Genomic DNA, 19,254 nt, shown 5'->3' with positions numbered 1-19,254 from the left:
AGAAGGAAGATATTGTAGCCATGGCTTTATCTGACCGCCTTTACTGGTTGCCTAATTTCCATTGGGCAAGGTTCTCCTTGGGTATGGAGACATGTCAACAGGATAAAGAAGCAGCCAAAGTTGGAATATGTGACCAAAAAACATACAACAGCAGGGATTCGCTGGTGGTCACCCACCCAACTACTAACCTGCCGGCGTGTGGCTTAAGTACGGCTGAGCGGACGGGAAGCCCTGTTCTCCACACCCTATGGTCGTATGTACCATGTCTTTTTTGCATATTTTTATATAGAGTAACTACCTTATATAATGAAGTGCATTTCAACGAGTCTCTTCCCCTGCTGAGTGCAATGTCTGAAAATTCAAGGTCATTGAAGTATCACTTCTCCTCGGGTAGCTGTCTGCCAATAGTAATCAAAATTCTAGATAAAATGTTTCTCCATCCTGACCATCATCATGAACTCCTTTTGCAACGCTACTTTCCATACCTGAAAAAAGAAAATCTCAAATCCCCCTTGCGTCCAGAGCACTCCGTAGTGTTTTTTGGAAACCAAAAACATGTTCCGGCCCTAACATAGTGTAATGGGCACCTCCAACGTCGTGGAAGCGCGGCGTGGATCGCGAGAAATCCTTCCACTGACTCAAGTGCTCACTGAGCCATTGGGCCTTGGATGAGGCCGCGACGGCCAGAGGATTGCAGTAGAAGACATCAATGCCAGCAATGGAGCTGGTGGGATCATAGTCAACGGCCATGCTTTGCAGGGCAAAAGCCAAGCATGCCCATTTGGTTAGAGCCTCAGGGGACAGGGCCAGTTCGACGAGGCGATCCTGATTCGCTTCTCCTATCACCTTCGCGAGAGTGGCCTCCCGAGTCGTGCCTTTCATCTCTACTGCCAACTCCCGCGCGCGATCCTCAGTCATCAGATCTAAAAAGTAAGAGAGATGAAGCAGACATTCCTTGTAGTCTAATTGGCGCATGCGAGTCTTGATATGAGGTGGCAGGTTGAAGGAGCCCAGGAAGCGCACATCGTCTCCGTTGCTCTCTAATACCTTTCCAACCTCGAAGGCCAGCATTGTGCCATATGAATACCCAGCCAGCGCATATGGTCCATGCGGCTGCTTTCTTTTGATGGCGATGTGATATGTGCTCACGACATCCTCGATCGTCTCGAAAGGCTCTTCGCCTTCGTTGAAACCGCGCGCCCGTAGGGCGTAGACTTTCCTATCCACCAGAAATTTTGCTAAATTGAGAAATACCAGAACCTCGCCGACGCCCGGGTGGACAAGCCATAGCGGTGTCTTCTCTCCCTGGGACTGCAACGTGACCGCGGGATTATAATCTCCGATTTTGTGAGGACCCTGCTGGTCCTGCAAGGCACTGGCGAGATCGCGAACAGTCGGATTGGTCATCAAAGTGATTATTGGGATTTCCTGCGTAAGACTCAAATTCTCTTCGATGTGCTTCTTCAATTTAATGAGCTCCACAGAGGTTATGCCCATGTCAAATAGAGAAGACTGCACGTCAAACTCCTCCTCAGGCAGCTCAAGGGTTTTGGTGAAGAGGTCGAGCAAGCGTTGCTCTAGCTCGTTTGCAGGGTGAACGCGGGCCGTCGCCCGGTGCAACTTGATTGCCTCCGAGTTGATATCTTGATAGGTGCTGTAATCGCCCTTTTCGAAGGCCATCTTGATCTTTGTTCGTGCTAATTTTCCCAGTGCTGATTTTTGCAGCTGCGATTTATCGAGAGGTAGCACCAGTGGTCGCGCGCCTGTCGACATCATGGTAGTTTTGGTGATAGCGTCGGCCGTTGTGGCTCGCGCGACATCGTCGTCGGGCGCATAGCTCGGCAAGTATACCACGCAGATTACTTCTGTGTCACCACCTGGAGGAAATGAAGAAAAACAACATGTGAAACTCGGGGTCAGGCCAGGGATTTCATCAGGCTCGTCTAGGGCACTTTCAATCTCCTGCGGGCTGTACTTGACGCCGTTGACGATCATGGATTCTTTAGCTCTGCCCATTAAATGAAGATTACCTTTGTCGTCAATAGAAGCTAAGTCACCCGTCTGGAACCAGCCATCGCTAGTGAACGACTGTTCGTTTGCCATCGGGTTATTGAAGTATCCCTCGAAGAGGATCGGCCCCGCCAGCTCGAGATTGCCCACTGTTCCAGCCGGTGCAATGGAATTGTCCTCAACGATGGTGATTCTCATACTTAGACCTGGCATACATTTTCCCGCGGATGCGAACTCTAGACCTCGGTCGAGATCGTAGCGAGGGAAGTCCAAGTTGTAGATTGCGCCGCCGCAAGTCTCCGTCATGCCGAAGCCGGGAGCAATGACGGTCTCGGGGGCACCGTACTGAGCGAGCAGCTTTGCGACAGCAACACCGGTCTTGGTGACGTTTGCCTCACCACCTGAGGCGATGTACCGCAGACAGCTGAGATCCCAGCCATATGGAGTGCAGCAGTCCCCGTGACCCTCAAGTGCGGTGCGGATGCGAGCGAAGAAGAAATTGGGTGCGAAGGTACGGGAGACGCGATGGCGATTGATGATATCCAAAAATGCAAGGGGATGTGACAAGACATCCGGAGCCTGTACATGTACCTGGTCTTGATGCGCGAAGAGGGCCTGCAGATGGATTTCAACAATGGCCGCAACGTGGTCGCAGCGGACCCAGTTCAAGAATGAAGTCTTGTTAGGCAGCGGCACCACCTTATACTTGCTGTCCAGTGCCATGAAGATCTGCTGGTGAGTGAGAATCACCGCTTTAGCGTGACTAGTACTGCCAGATGTCAGCATCAGGATGGCGATATCTCCAGGCATGGCTTCGCGATAGACGTTGCTCAGCTCTGCGGCTGGGGCATTGTCCACGTCCAGCGATTCGAGAGCAATTGGAGTGATAGCGTCTTGTCCTCCAAATTCGGACAGCTTTGCCGCTGTAGTAAGACACGAAGGACTTTTGAGCGTAGTAGCTAGATGCTCCAGATGTGATACGCGTGCCGCCAAGTTGTTGGACAGCGACGTGGACATGGCCGGGATACAGCCAGCCAGCGTGACGGCCCAGAACCAGACAATGTTTTCCCAGTGGGTGTCTAGATGGATAAGGATCACTCGACCTCGACGAAACTTCTCTGGTCGGCAGCGCAATGCCCACGAGGCCCTCTGGGCGTCTTCGAGCAGCCGGCGGTAGGAGTATGACTTGGGCTTGGTGGTGTTTTGGGGCGGATAGCAAATGACATGCCCGCCACCCTCTTGGGCGACAGCCTCCAGAAGAAGTGTAAGGTTTGTAAGTGCCATTTTTTGCTAGAAAAAAGACAGGGGAAATTGTGGAACTAGTATGTCTGGTTGGAAACAATGTTGAGCAGCGTTAGATTATATGCCTATAAGACACGGATCTGTTGCGAGTGATCCAAAATTCAATGATCAAACTACCTACTCGCATAGGCCTTGCTTTTATTAATGCCATGTTGACCGCAACTTGAATCTGTCATGGATCTTGCAAGGCTGCAAGGAGCCGCACAATGTAACAGTGGTCGTTGTCCAGATGGCTTCAGGGCTGCTTCTCTTGCCCGGGAACCCATTTTGGGAGGGGCTCGCAGATATATAATGTCAACATTTCCTTCTGGTCTTTCTCACTCATACCACAGACACTATGTATGATCTCCAGAAGGTCTTTGTCCTCCCCTTGTTTCATCACCACGGCCACGCTGACTAGCACAGGTCATCATTATTGGGGGAGGACCTACTGGCCTCGCAGCTGCCATCCGTCTAGCTCAACACAACAAGCTGAACCCGGTCATCTACGAGCTCCGAAACCCAGAAACTGCAGGTATCGGCGGCTCTCTAGGCATTCCTGCGAATGGCGTGCGTATCCTGCACCGACTCGACCTCTGGAACATAATCCTCCCGCGCAGCGTAGACATCACCAAAACTGTCCTGCACTCCACATCTGGCAGTGTTCTGAGTGAAGTCGATATCGCTTCAGAAGCCAAACAAAGGACGGGTTTCGGATATCTTCGCATCAACCGGGTGGATCTGGTCGAGTGCCTGCGGGAAGGCACTCAGAAATACCAGATCCCGATCCACTACGACAAAAAGGTCACTTCCATCGACGATCGTGGAGACTCCGTAACAGTTACCTTTTCCGATGGTACCAGTGACACGGCGTCACTTCTCCTGGGCTGCGATGGAATCCACTCGGCTGTACGCAAGATGCACGTCGATCCAGGGGTTGCCCCTGTGTATTCGGGAATCTCGGCGATATCATCTATTGTGGACGATGTGATCAATCGAGATCCCAACGATACTGACTGCCTGCACTCAACAATCACGCCACATGGAATGCTGGCTACCGCGCCCTGCGCTGGCAAGCAAATATTCTGGTTCTTTAGCAAAGAGGTGCCTTTGCCGAAAGGCACCTCCTCAGCTGACGTCCGTGATGGATGGTTGCTTCACCGTCAGAAAGAGCTGGCCGACTGTCGCAGCTCACTGTCGAACGTGCTGGACTGCGTACATGGTCAGTGGGGAGAATACCTGCGGCAGCTAGTCGACGCTAGCCGGGATGTGCATTTCTACCCGCATTATCGCCTGCCACTAGGGGGTCGGTGGTTTTTGCCCTCGGATGCCCCACAGGGATCGCCGCGCGTGCTGTTGATGGGGGACGCCGCGCATGCCGTGCAACCTCACGCCGGGCAGGGCGTCGCTCTAGCGTTGGAGGATGTGCTGCTACTCTCTGGACTACTGGCCCAGTACCAAGCTGGTGACTGCACAACCCTTGGGGAGGTTTTTGGCCGATTCGATCGGCTCCGTCGCCCGCGGATCCAGCGCATCAATGAGGTTGCATTACGCAATGGCAGAATGCGCCGTAATCAGTCGCCGTGGTCTGTGTGGTGTAAGGAGTGGTACATGTGGATTATGTTGCATGTGAATCGGTTCTGGGGTATGTCTATGTCGGGGGTGTTGAATGGGGATGTCTTGTATGACGTGGAGGCGGAGTTGAAGCAACCAGACCGAGATGGCTAAATTCGGGTTTCTAGCATTTATTTACAGGCGCGCCATGAAATTTTATGGCGCTATAAATGAAAACAATTCAATTATTTCTCAGCTTAACATCTAAAAAGCTCTCAAAACGACGGAGCCCAATGGTTATCCCAGCACCTCCCCAACTGGGGTGGATTGGCAAGTCCCGCTAACACGGAAACCGTTGATTGGACATTCGCTAACATCAGAAGATTCCTATAGGACTCGGAAACATGGGTCTTGCCATGGCCTCAAATCTCCAGAGCTATCTCTCCGCTCAGAGTCAGCCGCCATTGCGGTTCTGGAATCGCACTCCCTGCAAAGGCGACGGGGTGACTAGTCTTGGTGGGAAACAATGTGATTCTATCGCCGCCGTGGTCAGGGATAGTGCGATAATCTTCATCTCGGTGCGGGGGGTACTGCTCCTTGTCTCATGGTCCAGAATTCTGACCAATCAAACAATTAGACCAGTAACGACGACGCACTACAGACTATCATGGCAGAAATCTTATCAGCCGGGAATTTGACCGACAAGATCATTGTGGATACCACGACTGTTCATCCAAATACAAGCAAAGCTGTTTCCACGAAGCTGGCGGAGGAAAATGCCTTTCTTATCTCCGGTGTGTTATTTCGCCCTCACTTTGGGTTCCTTGTTTTTTTATTTTTCCTTTCTTCATCTTTTACTATACTTACCACAGTCATGATCAAGGACCTATATTTGGCTCCGCCCCAATGGCTGCAGAGCGAAAGATCCTGATGGTCACTGCCGGTGCTCCCTGCATGATACACCGTATCTCCCCTTACATCAAAGGCGTGATAGCGCGTGATATGCTTGAGGTGGCAGAGAAGCCAGAAAAGGCATCTCTGTTGAAAATCATCGGGTGAGTGTATTCTAGACTCTTGCAATATTTTTTCCATAAGATCTAAGAAAATGCAAGGAACTTCCTCGTGTCGGGCCTGACAGAGATTGTCGGTGAAGCTCATGTATTTGCAGAGAAAAGCGAGATGGGCTGTGAGGTGGTAGAGAAGCTGTTGGAAGCCCAGTTTGGACCTCTGCCGACCATGATTTCTAAGAGATTGACTCAAGGAATCTATATGCCGCGCAAGGGTGAGAATTCCACTTAGAAACATAATAAGATTGTGCTGACTTTGCGAACGATGGATTGCTAGGCACATCTCCGTGGTCGAATTTAGATTTGGCTCTGAAAGATGTTGACCACGCCATTGACTGTGCTGCTGCTGTGGGTATCAGATTGCCAGTCGGTGAAATCGTCCTAGAGCACCTCCAGCGGGCCAAGCTATTTTCCCAACAGGAAGATCGGCACTTGGACTCGGCTGCTTCGTACGGCATCATTAGGTGTGATGCGGGCCTAGATTTTGAGAATGATTTCGTAAAGAAGAGGGACGCATAGTCCTTGCATGTCGCTAATGCCATGCAACACCATGATTCTACTTTCTGGGATATACGCTGTAGTAGCAATAAGAACAGCTTGCGCTTATGATATGAATATTAAATATTCTTCTTCTGTAAAAATGCGCGGCCACTTATCAGGTGCATCTGAGAGGTCACAGTCGGGATGACAGTCATGCGGACCTTATTTTACAATTTTCCTCCCTTGCAAGTACTCGTAAGACGGCGCTCAGGAGTCGATACTTTGACAGTTGGCTTTTGACTCTAGACATCCAGAAGCAGTAATCGTCTTCTCTTTCAATTTTATGTATCAGCACTGTTGATTTGGAAGCAATGGATCTGACTAAACTCACTAATTCGATCTGCGAGGCGGCGGAGCTCCTCTCCAGCCAGCAGGGGATTGACCCTCAACAGCGGGCAGAGCTGTCACGCGCCTGCGAAAAACTTTCCTCAACTATGGAGCAGCCAAGGTCAAGATTAGAGAAAGCCAGCGTTTCTGTAAATCCATTCCTGGCGTAATGAGAGATGTGGACACTGAGTGAACTGACGCCGAGTAGATGACCCCAATTGTGGCAACCCGCATCGCCATTAACCTGGGAATCTTCGATTTTGTCCATGATTCTCTTAAAGAAGAATTCAAGGGCGACGAAATCGTATCGCACGCGGGTGGAGACCCGTTGCTTGTGTGTACGAGAACCGCCGTTTCCTTCCTTTTACTCAAAGCCGGTCGCAGCTGATTGATAAATTGAATAGTCCGTATATTACGGTCGTTGACGGCGATTGGGATCTTTAACGTCACCACAGCAGAGACCTACAAACCTGATCCTGTTGTGAAGGACCTCGCTCGAGGTGGCTATTTGGCAAGCCGGATTATAATGAACTTGTAAGCATAGATACAAGCGCAGAGAATCTATGTCAAGGAGAATTGAACAAACTAATTCTACTCATGTGCCATCAGTGACGTTCACTTCCAAATATTTGCGAAACTTCCCCAGTACTTGAAGGAGACAAAATACAAATCTCCCATAAACGCCTATGCGGGACCTTTTCAAAGTGTCTTCAATACAGATGAGCATTATTTTGACTGGATGAAATCGCACCCAGCCCAGCTCGATGCCTTCAACCGTACAATGCAAGCCGGTATTATGCGGGACAATGCTGCTCGATGGACCGAAATCTTTCCCATCGCGCAGCGATTCCAGCAATTCATGAACACCACCCCTCCTTCTGATGAAAAGCTTCAACTTGTGGATATCGGAGGAGGTATAGGTCATGAAATCAAAGTTTTGCTTGACACTTTTCCGTGTCTCCGAGGCCAGTTCATCCTTCAGGACGTACCCGGCGTCGTCCAACACATGCTGCCGGAACTCCAGTCTACCCCCACAATGCAGACAGTGCAGGCTATGCCGTACAGCTTCTTTGAGCCACAGCCCATTACAGGTGCACACGTCTACTTTTTGGGTCGTGTCGTGCACGATTGGCCAGATACTCAAGCGCGGAACATCCTGCAGCACATCCGAAATGCGATGGCCGAAGACTCTCTGCTTCTCATCCATGAACGCGTGCTTCCAGATGGTGCGGCGAAGGTCCATCTATCGGATACCATCATGGATTTCAGTATGATGGTCTTGTGTTCGTCGCTCGAACGAACAGAGACGCAGTTCCGAGATCTGCTCGTCTCGGTGGGACTGAACCTGGTACAGGTATGGCGGCCAACCACTGCTGGGCTTCATCGACAAGCGATTCTCGAGGCAATTCGGGCCGATTTTCCTGATGATGAATAAAGATTGACGAGAAAACGAGCTACCGCTTCTGGATGCAAGATAGAATATCAATATGCCATGACACCAACCACGATGTCAAAAATTCAAGAAACCCTTTACTTCTATTTGATGGTTGTGATATCATGTCATATGGTAGTCTAATATGAGGACTATGCTGTTAGTCATAATGTCACAATTACAAATCCTAGTTGAATACCCGCAAATACGAGAAATATCTACGTTTTAATGTCTTAATCCGTTGAATCTGCAAAATGACAACCAAACGCTATTCTAGACTCTGTCAAGTTGCCTAACCACCCAGTTTCAATTTGAAATCGAGCTATATGGATATATTATATGCAGAATTCCACACGTAGGTAGGTGCCGCATATGATGATTGGGTGATTAATGGAGCCGAGACTCATTATTTACGGCAGGTAGCTGCCACAAAAGATGCCGCTATTCAAAGTATAAGGAGCCGCAATCTTTTGCTAGATTTCATAGAAAAACCTAAAAGCTTTGACTCGTCATTCTTTATGCCTACTTCGCATATCTAGAACACTAAGAATTCTTTTGCAACTGAAATAAACCCCAGGCCTCTTTTCAACACGAAGTAAGCCTTGTAAATTTTCACGGTGCTGACCATCCTTATCTAGCCACCTAATCACATTCAAAACCGCCTGAAATCTTATCAAGCCATTTTGACCAGACCTAGAGCTCCTTGTTGAAGGTTGACGGTCATCCCATTCACGATATCAACCCGGAATTTGTTAATATCTGACTTTAGCTCCGCCTTCTTGATACGATCACACGTCAACTCGCCATTTTCATCTTCACTCGGCTTTTTTCCATTTGGGTCTGTGTTCGTAGTGCCATCAACCTTGCGGATGACTCGCATGCAGAACTCAACTGAGTCGGCCACGTCTTCGGGACTTAGTTTTCCTCCACCAATTTCCACGGTCCCTTGGATGACTGAATGGCATTATATCAGCACCACAAGTATCAAAGATATATGCAAAACAGCTGAAAGAAAGATAGAGACTTACTGGGTCGGAAGAAACTGAAAGCACGATCAAAGTTTTCCTCATCATACTCATTCAACACCGGACGCTCTTGTCCTGTAATTTGTGCGTACGCGCTAGTCACTACCAGCAAAAATCGCGTATAGGCCTCTCGAATCTTCTCCGAATGCCAGTTGGCTGCCAACTGCTCCGTGCAGTCTCCTTTGATTGCCGCACAGATGGAGGCAGCGGCAGAGAGTGCTCCAGTGAACGCTAGATGCACACCCGACGAGAAGAGAGGGTCAATAAAGCACCCGGCATCCCCGACAATGCGGATGCAGGGACTGGCGTATCTTGGTGCGCTGTACGACCAGTCGGTGGCTGATTTGACTTCCGACACGAGTATGGCATTTTCCAGCAGCTCAGAAATCATAGGAGCGTCGTGTATATGCTGCAGAAAGAAGTTCCGCGTGTTGGGCGACTCCATCTCCTTCTTTTTTGCTGTGAAGCTCGTTTGTTGCATTACCAAGCCGACGGAAGTTGTGCCGTTGTGAAGAGGAATGAACCAAGCCCAACCGGTTCCATCTAAGAGTACATAGTGTTAATGGTCTGTTTCGGTGTCATATCAATTTGGATATATACTGATACATGTACCTTTTAGTCGGGGGAAGAACGGACCTCCTTGTGCAGGAGTACCCATGCCGTACATTCCAGCACCTTCGAAATAACCCCAGGTCGCGATATTTTTAAGACCTTCGTTATATCGGCGATTCTTCATATACTTGGTACTTATCAAGCCCGCTCGTCCACTGGCATCCACCAGGTACTTGAAGTGAATTGTGCCGCTGGCTGTTTTGTCCTTGCGCGCCCAGGAGGCAGAAATGGGCCATCCTAGACTGGAGTCGCCATGGCTTTCCTGGCAGCCAGATGGTTGGAATTTAATTGCATTGACTTTCACTCCGTCGAAGGTTTTCGCGCCGCTATCTCCAGCATGCTTAAAAAGAATTTGGTCGCACTCGGAGCGAATCACATTCCATGCGTGACCACCAAACGCAAGGAAGTTTGTGTCTAATTAGCCTTCAGTCAGTCATGAAACATCCAACAACATCCTGACAGTTACTTACAAGCTGGGGGCTTGCTATTGTAGCTAAACGAAGCTCCATTCTGTAATCATGTGAGTTGGCTATCAAGACAAATTTACAGAGTCATCATGCCGACCTTGTGAATGAACCCGTGGCTTTCAAACTTGTCATACACGTCAATAAATTTCAAAAACTCGCGCGTGGATGGCAACAGGCTCTCGCCAATGTGGTATCTAACTCTCTAGTCAATCGCCCTGGCACTCAGTTGAAATTAAACTTTTGATGGAACTCACCGGGGAAACGAATCAGCTTCTAGCAAGACGGTGGAAATTCCTTCCCGCGCTAGCACCGAGGCAGCATACGACCCTCCTGGCCCACCACCTACCACCAACACAGTACATTTTTCGGGGATAGACATATTGACTCAATTCAGATAAGGGCACTTTCACTATGATTGGACGAAGTTGTGCTCCAGACAAAATATTGGTGATAAAGATGAGTATCAAACTTTGAGAAAACCTAGCATATTTGAACCCCAAGGCTTGTTGGGATTCTCTATTTCCGAGACTGGTTTCCTGCAGAACTTGAACTTGGTTTTTTTTTTAATCCCCGATCGATCTGCCCCTTGAGTATCTGCTTTGTAGATGACCTCCTCACTTCCCAGAGAAAGATATGTAAAGAAAAAAGAATATTCTCGTCGTAGCCTCCTTACCTAGAGATGCGTTGCGACGTATGGATGTTACACTCTCGCTACGGCTGCCTGAATGCAGTGCTTCGCTGACTGATATGGGGGTACTTCATCCTATGACTATAGATTCGTGTTTCCAGACCTGCATATGATACCGCAAATACACCTGTGTCTAAAAAATTTGAAACAGAGAGATTACACACCGCAATGTTCGTTGCTTCACAATCGCTCCATGCAAGGTCTTCATCAGCTGAGAAAGGTGGTATACTAACATGCCGCTTTCTTCATTGTGGAAGGCGCATGCCAATGCAATGCTATCGTCGCACCGCTCTATTTGCAAACATTATTGAGGTGTTGAATGCGCACTCCACGGCGGCCATATGGCAAAACATCAGACTGTTGGGTCACCACAGGCCTTTGCCAAAAGCGGCATCTTCGCAGATCTCCGTCTTGTAACTAAAAGTTATCATACTTTAGCCTACTACTAGGTCATTAAATATATTATATTTGTTACTGCTCTCTTTTGCAAAATCAAATAATTTCTACAAAAAGTGCCATGGATGTAAATATTTCTGATTTAATTCGGTCGATTTCCATCATCTCTAAAATATGCCTAGGCTTCAACACACTGTAATCTTAATTGGCCATATAGCTATACTAATGCTTCAGAAGGTCCTGATTCATCCATTTCCAAAGTCTAAAACTAACCAATTAAAGACTTCAAGCCGACTGGACTTGAGTGAGCACTCTCTTGAGAGCGACACAAAACCACAGATTGGCTAATCAATACTCTACCTTCCAATTTTCTTTAGAAGTATTTTCACCCCCAAATGCGGCAAATTGTGTCTCTTAATCTTGAAGTTTTCCGGCAAGCTTCCCTGCATCTTGATCTCAAAATGAAACAGCAGATACGCGAGAATTAGTCGAAGTTCATCAGCTGCAAAAAAGCGACCCGGGCTAAACAAAGAGCCAGAAAATAATAACATTAATACCAAATCAAAGAGCTAAATGAGAAAAAAGACCTACCAAGCATGTTTTCCATCTCCAAACTGAAGGTAGTGAGGATTTGTAGAAGTATATTTGAACAATTCGGGTGTTTCAGAACCCTCGGCGAGTTCATAGAATCGAAAACCGTTGAATTCAAAAGGACTCTTGACATATTTTTCATCGAATAACATGGCCGCATTTGGTGTAAAGAGAACTGTCCCCTTCGGAATCCGAAGACCGTTTTTGAATTGGAAATCCTTTTTTACAACTCGGGGGGTCCCGGCGAGATCAAAGCAGTTGTATCGATGGGATTCCTTAATAAAACTGTCAAGTTTCTTCATTGACTCGACCGCTTCTTTCGTCCAAGTATTTTTGTGAATTTTAATAGTCGAGATGACCTCTTGCCGGATGAGATTGACGTATTCTGGCCTGGTGGCAAGCTCGCAGAGGCATTGCATAAGGACCACGGTGGTGTTAAAGCTAGCTCCAAAAGTATTCGCAGCAAGTAGCTGGGCAATGTCCAACTCATTAAGACCATTGTTTGAGTTCCGTTGAGACCATCGCCAGAACCAATCTGTTAAGTCCTATATTCATTGCAAGGGCTCTTTAGCTATGTCAAAGGAAGGCATGGAAGAACAGATCCAGGTACAATGTAAGCCGGAAAGACAAAGAGGAGAAAATTGACACTCACTTCAGGCTGTCGTCCTTCTTTTTCCATCTCTTTTGACTTTATTTTCCGTCTATTTATCAGATTGAGGAAAAGTTTCTGCATTCTTCTGGATAATCTGACAACCCGAGATGAACGTGCTATAATCCTTTCAAGAACGAACGTCAAGATGAGCATAATGAATGAAGAAGAAGGGGAACTCTAACTTACGGCCTCAGAAATTCCGGAAAGCTCCTGATATATGGTCCCCCGGTTATAATTTCCGCCGTATAATCACAGAAAAGATCGATGTTTGCTGGATTTCGACATCCATCCCCTATCAGTAATTTTGCAACAAGTCCCATTATAAGACGTCTGGCGATTGTGTAACAGTCGAATTCATTCCAGCCATCAACCTTCATGTGATCTGTCACTTCCTGTTCGAACGAATACTCGAGTTCATCAATAAAGCTCGGAAAATATTGATCTGTCGATCTGGTGCGTGTTCGAGACCAGGTGAGAGCTTTGCTCATCATTGAGCTCGGTATTTTATGAAATAAGCCGGGTGCCGTAAATCTGGACTGGAAGAACTGTATTATTCAATCATTAGTGTTTATTCGCCATGTATGGGAAGGAAAGACGAAAATAACACAAAGTCACATACGCCTTGAATTGGAGCCGTGGAGGACAGGTACTCATCCGGAGCATTGAGGTAGTCCCTGATCATCGCATCGTTACAGATGCAGATTTCCCAGCCGTTTGGTGTAGCCACTTGAAATGCAAAGTCTTTATGCTATATCCATGTAATAAGATATCCATACAGCATCAGATGGTGAAGGCCAAAATTTTACCAGCTCATATCCTTCTTGAAGCAACCTGGGGGCACAGCTACCCCAACGACGGGCGGCCCTCCAAGATTCAAACATTCCTTCCCCTCCGATGACGGGAACTTTGACCTAGCATGAGATACATGTGTCAACTAGATCCCAATTTTGGCAGAGCGCTTTGGTAAAGAATAGATAGGAGGGGTCAAAATCTTAACACACACCCATGACTGGTAGTATTGAAACCATCGACGAATAGATAGCACTAGTAGAGCCACACCGCCCAGAAACACAAAAGGATGATCAAATAGAATAGCAAACATGGCTATTGTCTTTGATATGATCTTGGATATCAATATTTTTCCAAGACGAAGGTGCCTAGGCGTTGGTTAAGTTTAGAAACATATTGCTGGATCGGAATAAGGGAGAATGCTGTGCAACATTGGTGGCCCCAGTTCCGTACATGCATCCACGCAAGGGAGGATTGAATTGCATCGGCGCGTCCCGCATGGGCTAATCTTGATGGAAGGTGTAGAATCCTTGCATGTTCTCGGCGTTGCAACCGTTTAATCAATTTCTGGTGGTAGATTTGACCACTGCGGTGATGGGGAGAATCTGTGCCTGTGATTTGACATAGTCTGTCCATCCGCATAAGAACAAATCACGTAAATCCACAATATCTCTCTGGATGACGGAGGGATACGACCGTTCACCGCAACTTGTGCGTATTGATTTGATTACTGATCTGTTGTCAGCCTCTTCCGTATTTTACCAACGAGTGAATCTCTTCACATCCCTGCTTCAATTTCCAATCAACAGAAGACTCGCTTGATCATCACATAAAAATTCAACATGGCCAGGAAGCTATTAATTGGCCTGATATAGACAGATATTGTCGGATCTTGACTGGTTTCCTGCTCTCACCTTGTTCTCTATACTTGAAAAACTTGCGTATCCCTTTCCGTAAGTAGAACAATATCGTCAGGTGACTGGGTAAATTCTACTTAGGGGCACCCTTGTCGACAAACTCCACCCAGGTCTTGTTGATGCCGTAGGTGTTTTCGAGCGCGCTGTAGAAGCCGGCCGTGTCTTTCGGGGTGTAGGTCATGATGTACCGCATCGCGCCCGTCAGCTGGGTGTATCTGAAGAGGCGCTGCTAGGTCGAGGTTGTGCTGTATCCCGGAAGTGTGCAATCGAAGTACAGGTTGCCTGCGCCGCTATCGGGTTTGCTGGGGGTGAACGCTGCCTTGAAGTCATCGATGGCCTCTGGAACCATTTCCCGGACTTGCTGGCAGTATTGGGAGTACTCGTCGTTGTTCTTGTTGGCCGAAGTGTAATTGTCCATGGTGTCGTTCAGGGTGTAATAGAAGGTGCCCAGGGTGTAGTACGGCATGCGTTGGTCTGGATATGTCGAGGATGCGGAGTTTAAATCGTCTACTTAGGTGTAAGTCTTGCTCAAATTGCATTTCCAGGTAGACAGGCACGCGGCATCGGTGGAGTTGTCCGGGCATGAGAGGACCTTTTCCTAGTAGTCGTTCAGGTAGTCGGCGGTGCGCCTGGGTGTTGTTCTTGTCCAGGACTGTGTAGTTGTCCGCCACGTTGCTGATCATCTCCACGGCTCCAATGTTGATCATGTTCCAAACATAGAGGCCCCCGTTATCGTCCGGGGCCAAGGCCAGCCGCTGTTGACAGTCCTGGGTGTCGACGTAGGTCTCAAGGTAGTCATCATACCAGGAGTAGAGGCTCGCACCGGCGACAGTGCAGGCTGGTGTTTTCTTTCTTTCTTTCATGACGAAAGCCCAAGCGAAGTTGTAATAATACAGTACCGAGTGCTCCGAGGCCATGCCGTACATCTAGATTGACCCGGAGATCGACTCGACTCGAAGGCTTCGAGCAACTGCCACTGTGATCTGGTGTTGTCCGGATCGTCGATATCATAGTCGACCACCCACAACCATATGTTCTTGAAAAAGCCGTTGAGGCCTGGTATCATGTGCAAAATTATGGACGCAGCCACAAAGCCCAACTCGATGGTCGTATATATTGAATGGGGTGCATGAGAGACTCCTATTGTTAAATAACTCGCGACCTTGCGAAACAGTATAGCTGAAATGCGAAAATATGTCAAAAATTCTTCTAATCCACCTTCCTGAAGATACAGCTCTGTAAAGAAGGAAATATGAGGGAGAAAATAACTACCCAAAACCTGCCGCTTTCAATAAGTCGCGAAGATCGAGGAAATTATGATCGGTGGCTATGGGGCGCAGGAATTGGAGGAACATTGCCGTGGCTATTACTTGACTGCGAGCTAGCTAAGTTGATCATTAGCAAGCCAGTTATATCAACGCCTTTTTCTGAACATATTCTTTTCATATTGCGGGGTTTTATCCACTTTCTGGAGGCATTTCAGAAAATTTGCAAGAACTTTCCGAAGGACCCACTTAGGATGCCTCGCCACGCCCGACTCTTTCTAACCACGTTAATGCACATGTCGTATTCTCGAGGGAATAGCAGAAGGCAAGAGGCAAAAAATGGACTCGCGGGGAATCGAACCCCGGACCACTCCCATGCTAAGGGAGTATTATACCACTAAACCACAAGCCCAGCTGATGTAGGTCTGAGCTCCACTCTGAGAATCGAGTCTCGGATGTTTTCCAAGTGGATCTCTGATGAGCAAGAGCTAAAGTCCTTGAAGGGTTCACCGAAGACGAAAAGTCTAGACCCTGAACATAATGAGCATAGTTTATCATGTGTATGGACAGCCCAGCAAGGATTTATGTGTGGGCTAATGAAGTCACAGTATCCGCCGCAAGGACATCATAATTTAGAAAGTTATCAATCAAGAGAGGCGGATCCCGCAGGGCCAAGAGTTCAAATTTTATATTTGAGCTAGCTCCGGCAATTTTCCTCTAGTAAGTGACATGATCCGAGTGGTTATAGAGCTAATAAGAGGCCATTTCAAGCAATCAAATGTTGTATTTAGTCAACATTAATTATTGATAATTTCATAATTGCGAACATACTTGCGCGCCAGAGAGCATTTCTTGTTCTCTATAGTCTTTATGCGACCCTCAAATCGAACATTTCTTCAAGAAGAGTTTTTAAGCATTGTAAAAATAGAGGAACATACAACAGCAGGGATTCGCTGGTGTTCACCCACCTAACTACTAATCTGCTGGCGCGTGGCTTATGTGCGGTCAATAGTTCGGTGGGTGTGGCCCGGGTGAGAAATGGGTGAGCGCTGCTTTACGGTCGCGCGACCGGGGCAAGAAGGGTGAGTGCGCTATAGACAGGGTGAGAATCCTGCGGGCCGGCGCGATCACCGCACAGGCCGCCTAGCCAGAGTTTAGTGCTATAATTGCGTATCAATGGAGGATTTCAAACAGTGGTTTCTTAGCACCTACATGCAGCCACGCCTAAGCTTTGTTGATTGGTGACTTCATTAGGCCTCGAGCCTCCACTGAAAAAACCACCAACAGTTGATCGGCCGATACCTTCTAGTTTGCGAGCAACATCAAAAGCTACATTCGATATAGCACTCCAAGCACCTGAGCTGCCTCCGAGATAGTGACTCAGGCTTAAAGTACTGCACTTCCAAGGTTTTCTTCGATACAGGGAGGATCGAAAACATGTTGTAGAAGTCATGGGCTTCCTTCGCCATGGGGTATGTCAGGTGATGCACCTCTCAGAGGTAGATAGTGTAGTATCTCTCTTTCTCATCTATCATCATCATTCATTATCATTCATTATCATTCATTATCATTTATCTGGAGCCCTACATAGTAGAGTTCCATCAAAACAGTTTCACCTAACAATACTTCGATCGTCCGTTTCGTCTCGACATATATCCCTCTTTTCGCCTCTCAAAGCCCCCGATTCGCGGCTACGCCTGTTGTTGAACACTGAATCATATCAGAGCTTGAGGATCGGACATACTGGCAATGGCAGAGAAATTGGACCGGTATAAGTTTATGGGTGCTCGGAGATAGGGTTAGCTGGAAAAGGTGCATGAGCATGTCGAGTGAGTCCCAGCTGTGCAGAATCGCACTGGCTGCGTGTCTTACACCAACTATAATTTGCTCAGCACAATTTCGTTGAGATTGACCCGGCCTTAGAAGGTATATTCCGCAAGCAAGTAAAAATCAATGAACAATCGGGTATACTCGAGGTTAGGTCAATTTGGAGCTTCACAGTAGCCAGATTTGGCCTCGGTGAGAGCTTAAAGGTTCCTAACAAACATGGTGTAAGATCGTAGGTGCAACGATTCTGAAGGGCTAATTTAAACTGCCCTACCGATGGCAAGCCTTAAGAAGAGGGCGCATCATCGTTTTACAATTCATCACTTTGTAGTTTCTTTAGCCAGCTGACTCTACGGTAGCCGTAGCGTGGTCGGTCGGTCGGTCGCTCTACGATGGTAGTGAGCTGTTCTCAAAATCAAAACCCAAGGGCCGTGTCCTCAATTTTTGCTTTCCCAAGAACTATATTGTCAGCCTGGTCTGGCGACCGATGGAGTTAGTCAGTACGAAGGCTTGTCGAACACTAAAGCGATCAAGGGGTTTTCCATATTTAGATGATATCGGGAAGAATGATGGGTTGAAAATAATGGAGACACCATGTAGCCATGGCCTTCGCCTATTCTTGGCTTTCGGTAGAAAGGCCGCCTGCTTATTTTATTTGCTATATTCATGGCATCGCTTGCGGCCCACGACTAGATTCACCCATTACTTAATTGGTTGTAATTTGACTGATAACGATCCTGTAAAGCACACTGTGCCTTTTTTTCGGCTTAGTCTATTTGCTAAAGATCCGAACCAGGGGAAAGCCAAGGTGCGCACTTGATACCCGGCATTTCCAGTATAAGATGGGCTTTCCTGTATTCTACAAACTGCCCTGAGCCATCCTCGGCCGCTTGAAACACTTTTGTATCGATGTCAAGCCACAATTCATCAAAACCAGTCAATCGTAGCTCAATGTCGCCCTTCACCATACTTAGATCCAAGGCGATCTTGAAGGGCTGACCAGCGTATCCGTGTAAGATACCCAGGTTCATTTCATACACTTCTAAAGTGACCTCCATCTCCAGAGTTTCCACATGTATGGACCCCGACACCTGTTTTGGAACCATATAGTCAGTAAGAACATTGGAAAGCCAAATGAGTCCTATCACTTACTGTAAATATACCCGCAGTCGAACTGAAAGGCATCCGGTCTTTTCTTTTGTAATCAGACAGTGTTGGGTTCGCAATCTGGCCTATCTTGTAGACACCATGGCTGGTCCTAGATTGCTGCACTAGGAGAGCTTTCTTTTGTAAGCAGGATTGAGCATCGCAAGAACGAAAGGGCCTGCTTACCGCTGTGGAACATGATGAGAGCTAGTAAGTCCACTGGTTTTCAAGCCACGGTTAAGAAGAGGGAACTTACGATTTTCTCTGCGCCATTGATTTCGGTTCTTTTATAATTCAGTACTTAATTTCGGCGAACTTGGATTGTGATCCGGTCTTTTCATTTGTTGATGTACGAAGGTGGTGGATGGGTAATGCAACCTGCCCTGCAGCTCCCTCGGTGCCCAAGCGATTTGTCATCGACGGATTCCAGCATTTAGGGGGGTCTACCGTTAGTAGCCCATTTCGACTCAGTTCAACTAGTTTCCTCCTTACATTTTATTTCTTTTCCTGCTTTAAATTGTGATTGTTTATTTTACATCTATGAGAAATGATCAAATTGCGGTGACCAAATTGCGGTCAGCATTGCATTGCATACTTAGCTTCCTCGGCTGTTTAATCCATTCAAATCTCAAGCCTTCATAATTGAGTATTTATGCAAACTACTGCAT

The 19,254-nt window shown here is 47.5% G+C and overlaps 8 protein-coding genes across 8 annotated transcripts, besides 2 other annotated features; 3 read left to right on the top strand and 5 right to left on the bottom strand.

Moving 5' to 3' along the window:
- Positions 1-257: part of a sequence feature (Protein overlapping with rRNA (N7443_009907, KAJ5289654.1) was converted to a misc_feature.) that runs on past the window's edge.
- Positions 258-289: 32 nt separating this feature from the next.
- Positions 290-307: a sequence feature (Protein overlapping with rRNA (N7443_009907, KAJ5289654.1) was converted to a misc_feature.).
- Positions 308-501: 194 nt separating this feature from the next.
- On the bottom strand, positions 502-3,294 carry N7443_009906 (non-ribosomal peptide synthetase; the record flags this gene model as incomplete). The annotated part of the gene is made up of 1 exon (XM_056889962.1): positions 502-3,294. The coding sequence occupies one exon, from the start codon at positions 3,292-3,294 to the stop codon at positions 502-504; it is 2,793 nt and encodes a 930-aa protein (XP_056736453.1).
- Positions 3,295-3,649: 355 nt separating this feature from the next.
- On the top strand, positions 3,650-5,019 carry N7443_009905 (FAD-dependent oxidoreductase; the record flags this gene model as incomplete). Its single annotated transcript, XM_056889961.1, has 2 exons — positions 3,650-3,667; positions 3,718-5,019. The coding sequence occupies 2 exons, from the start codon at positions 3,650-3,652 to the stop codon at positions 5,017-5,019; spliced, it is 1,320 nt and encodes a 439-aa protein (XP_056736452.1).
- A 230-nt stretch (positions 5,020-5,249) lies between these two features.
- On the top strand, positions 5,250-6,431 carry N7443_009904 (NAD(P)-dependent oxidoreductase; the record flags this gene model as incomplete). The annotated part of the gene is given in 6 exon segments (XM_056889960.1): positions 5,250-5,423; positions 5,483-5,639; positions 5,729-5,900; positions 5,958-6,003; positions 6,016-6,127; positions 6,190-6,431. 6 exon segments carry the CDS (start codon positions 5,250-5,252, stop codon positions 6,429-6,431), a joined length of 903 nt encoding a protein of 300 aa, XP_056736451.1.
- A 556-nt stretch (positions 6,432-6,987) lies between these two features.
- On the top strand, positions 6,988-8,214 carry N7443_009903 (uncharacterized protein; the record flags this gene model as incomplete). The annotated part of the gene is made up of 3 exons (XM_056889959.1): positions 6,988-7,117; positions 7,184-7,313; positions 7,389-8,214. The coding sequence occupies 3 exons, from the start codon at positions 6,988-6,990 to the stop codon at positions 8,212-8,214; spliced, it is 1,086 nt and encodes a 361-aa protein (XP_056736450.1).
- A 670-nt stretch (positions 8,215-8,884) lies between these two features.
- On the bottom strand, positions 8,885-10,694 carry N7443_009902 (NAD(P)/FAD-dependent oxidoreductase; the record flags this gene model as incomplete). The annotated part of the gene is made up of 6 exons (XM_056889958.1): positions 8,885-9,165; positions 9,240-9,779; positions 9,849-10,262; positions 10,319-10,358; positions 10,413-10,509; positions 10,570-10,694. The coding sequence occupies 6 exons, from the start codon at positions 10,692-10,694 to the stop codon at positions 8,885-8,887; spliced, it is 1,497 nt and encodes a 498-aa protein (XP_056736449.1).
- A 1,061-nt stretch (positions 10,695-11,755) lies between these two features.
- N7443_009901 (cytochrome P450) lies at positions 11,756-13,553 on the bottom strand (the record flags this gene model as incomplete). Its single annotated transcript, XM_056889957.1, has 6 exons — positions 11,756-11,921; positions 11,991-12,535; positions 12,643-12,691; positions 12,829-13,187; positions 13,262-13,390; positions 13,449-13,553. Coding segments are annotated over 6 exons (1,353 nt in total), but the record flags the coding sequence as incomplete, so codon positions are not given.
- An 868-nt stretch (positions 13,554-14,421) lies between these two features.
- N7443_009900 (uncharacterized protein) lies at positions 14,422-15,274 on the bottom strand (the record flags this gene model as incomplete). The annotated part of the gene is made up of 3 exons (XM_056889956.1): positions 14,422-14,563; positions 14,624-14,855; positions 14,941-15,274. The coding sequence occupies 3 exons, from the start codon at positions 15,272-15,274 to the stop codon at positions 14,422-14,424; spliced, it is 708 nt and encodes a 235-aa protein (XP_056736447.1).
- A 2,945-nt stretch (positions 15,275-18,219) lies between these two features.
- Positions 18,220-18,785, bottom strand: N7443_009899 (uncharacterized protein; the record flags this gene model as incomplete). The annotated part of the gene is made up of 3 exons (XM_056889955.1): positions 18,220-18,531; positions 18,593-18,711; positions 18,773-18,785. 3 exons carry the CDS (start codon positions 18,783-18,785, stop codon positions 18,220-18,222), a joined length of 444 nt encoding a protein of 147 aa, XP_056736446.1.
- Positions 18,786-19,254: the final 469 nt, after the last annotated feature.

This window comes from Penicillium atrosanguineum (genome assembly GCF_028827265.1).
Source record: "Penicillium atrosanguineum strain IBT 20685 chromosome Unknown utg000008l_segment0_segment0, whole genome shotgun sequence".
Taxonomy (NCBI): domain Eukaryota; kingdom Fungi; phylum Ascomycota; class Eurotiomycetes; order Eurotiales; family Aspergillaceae; genus Penicillium; species Penicillium atrosanguineum.
This window is presented reverse-complemented; position numbering and strand designations above follow the sequence as displayed.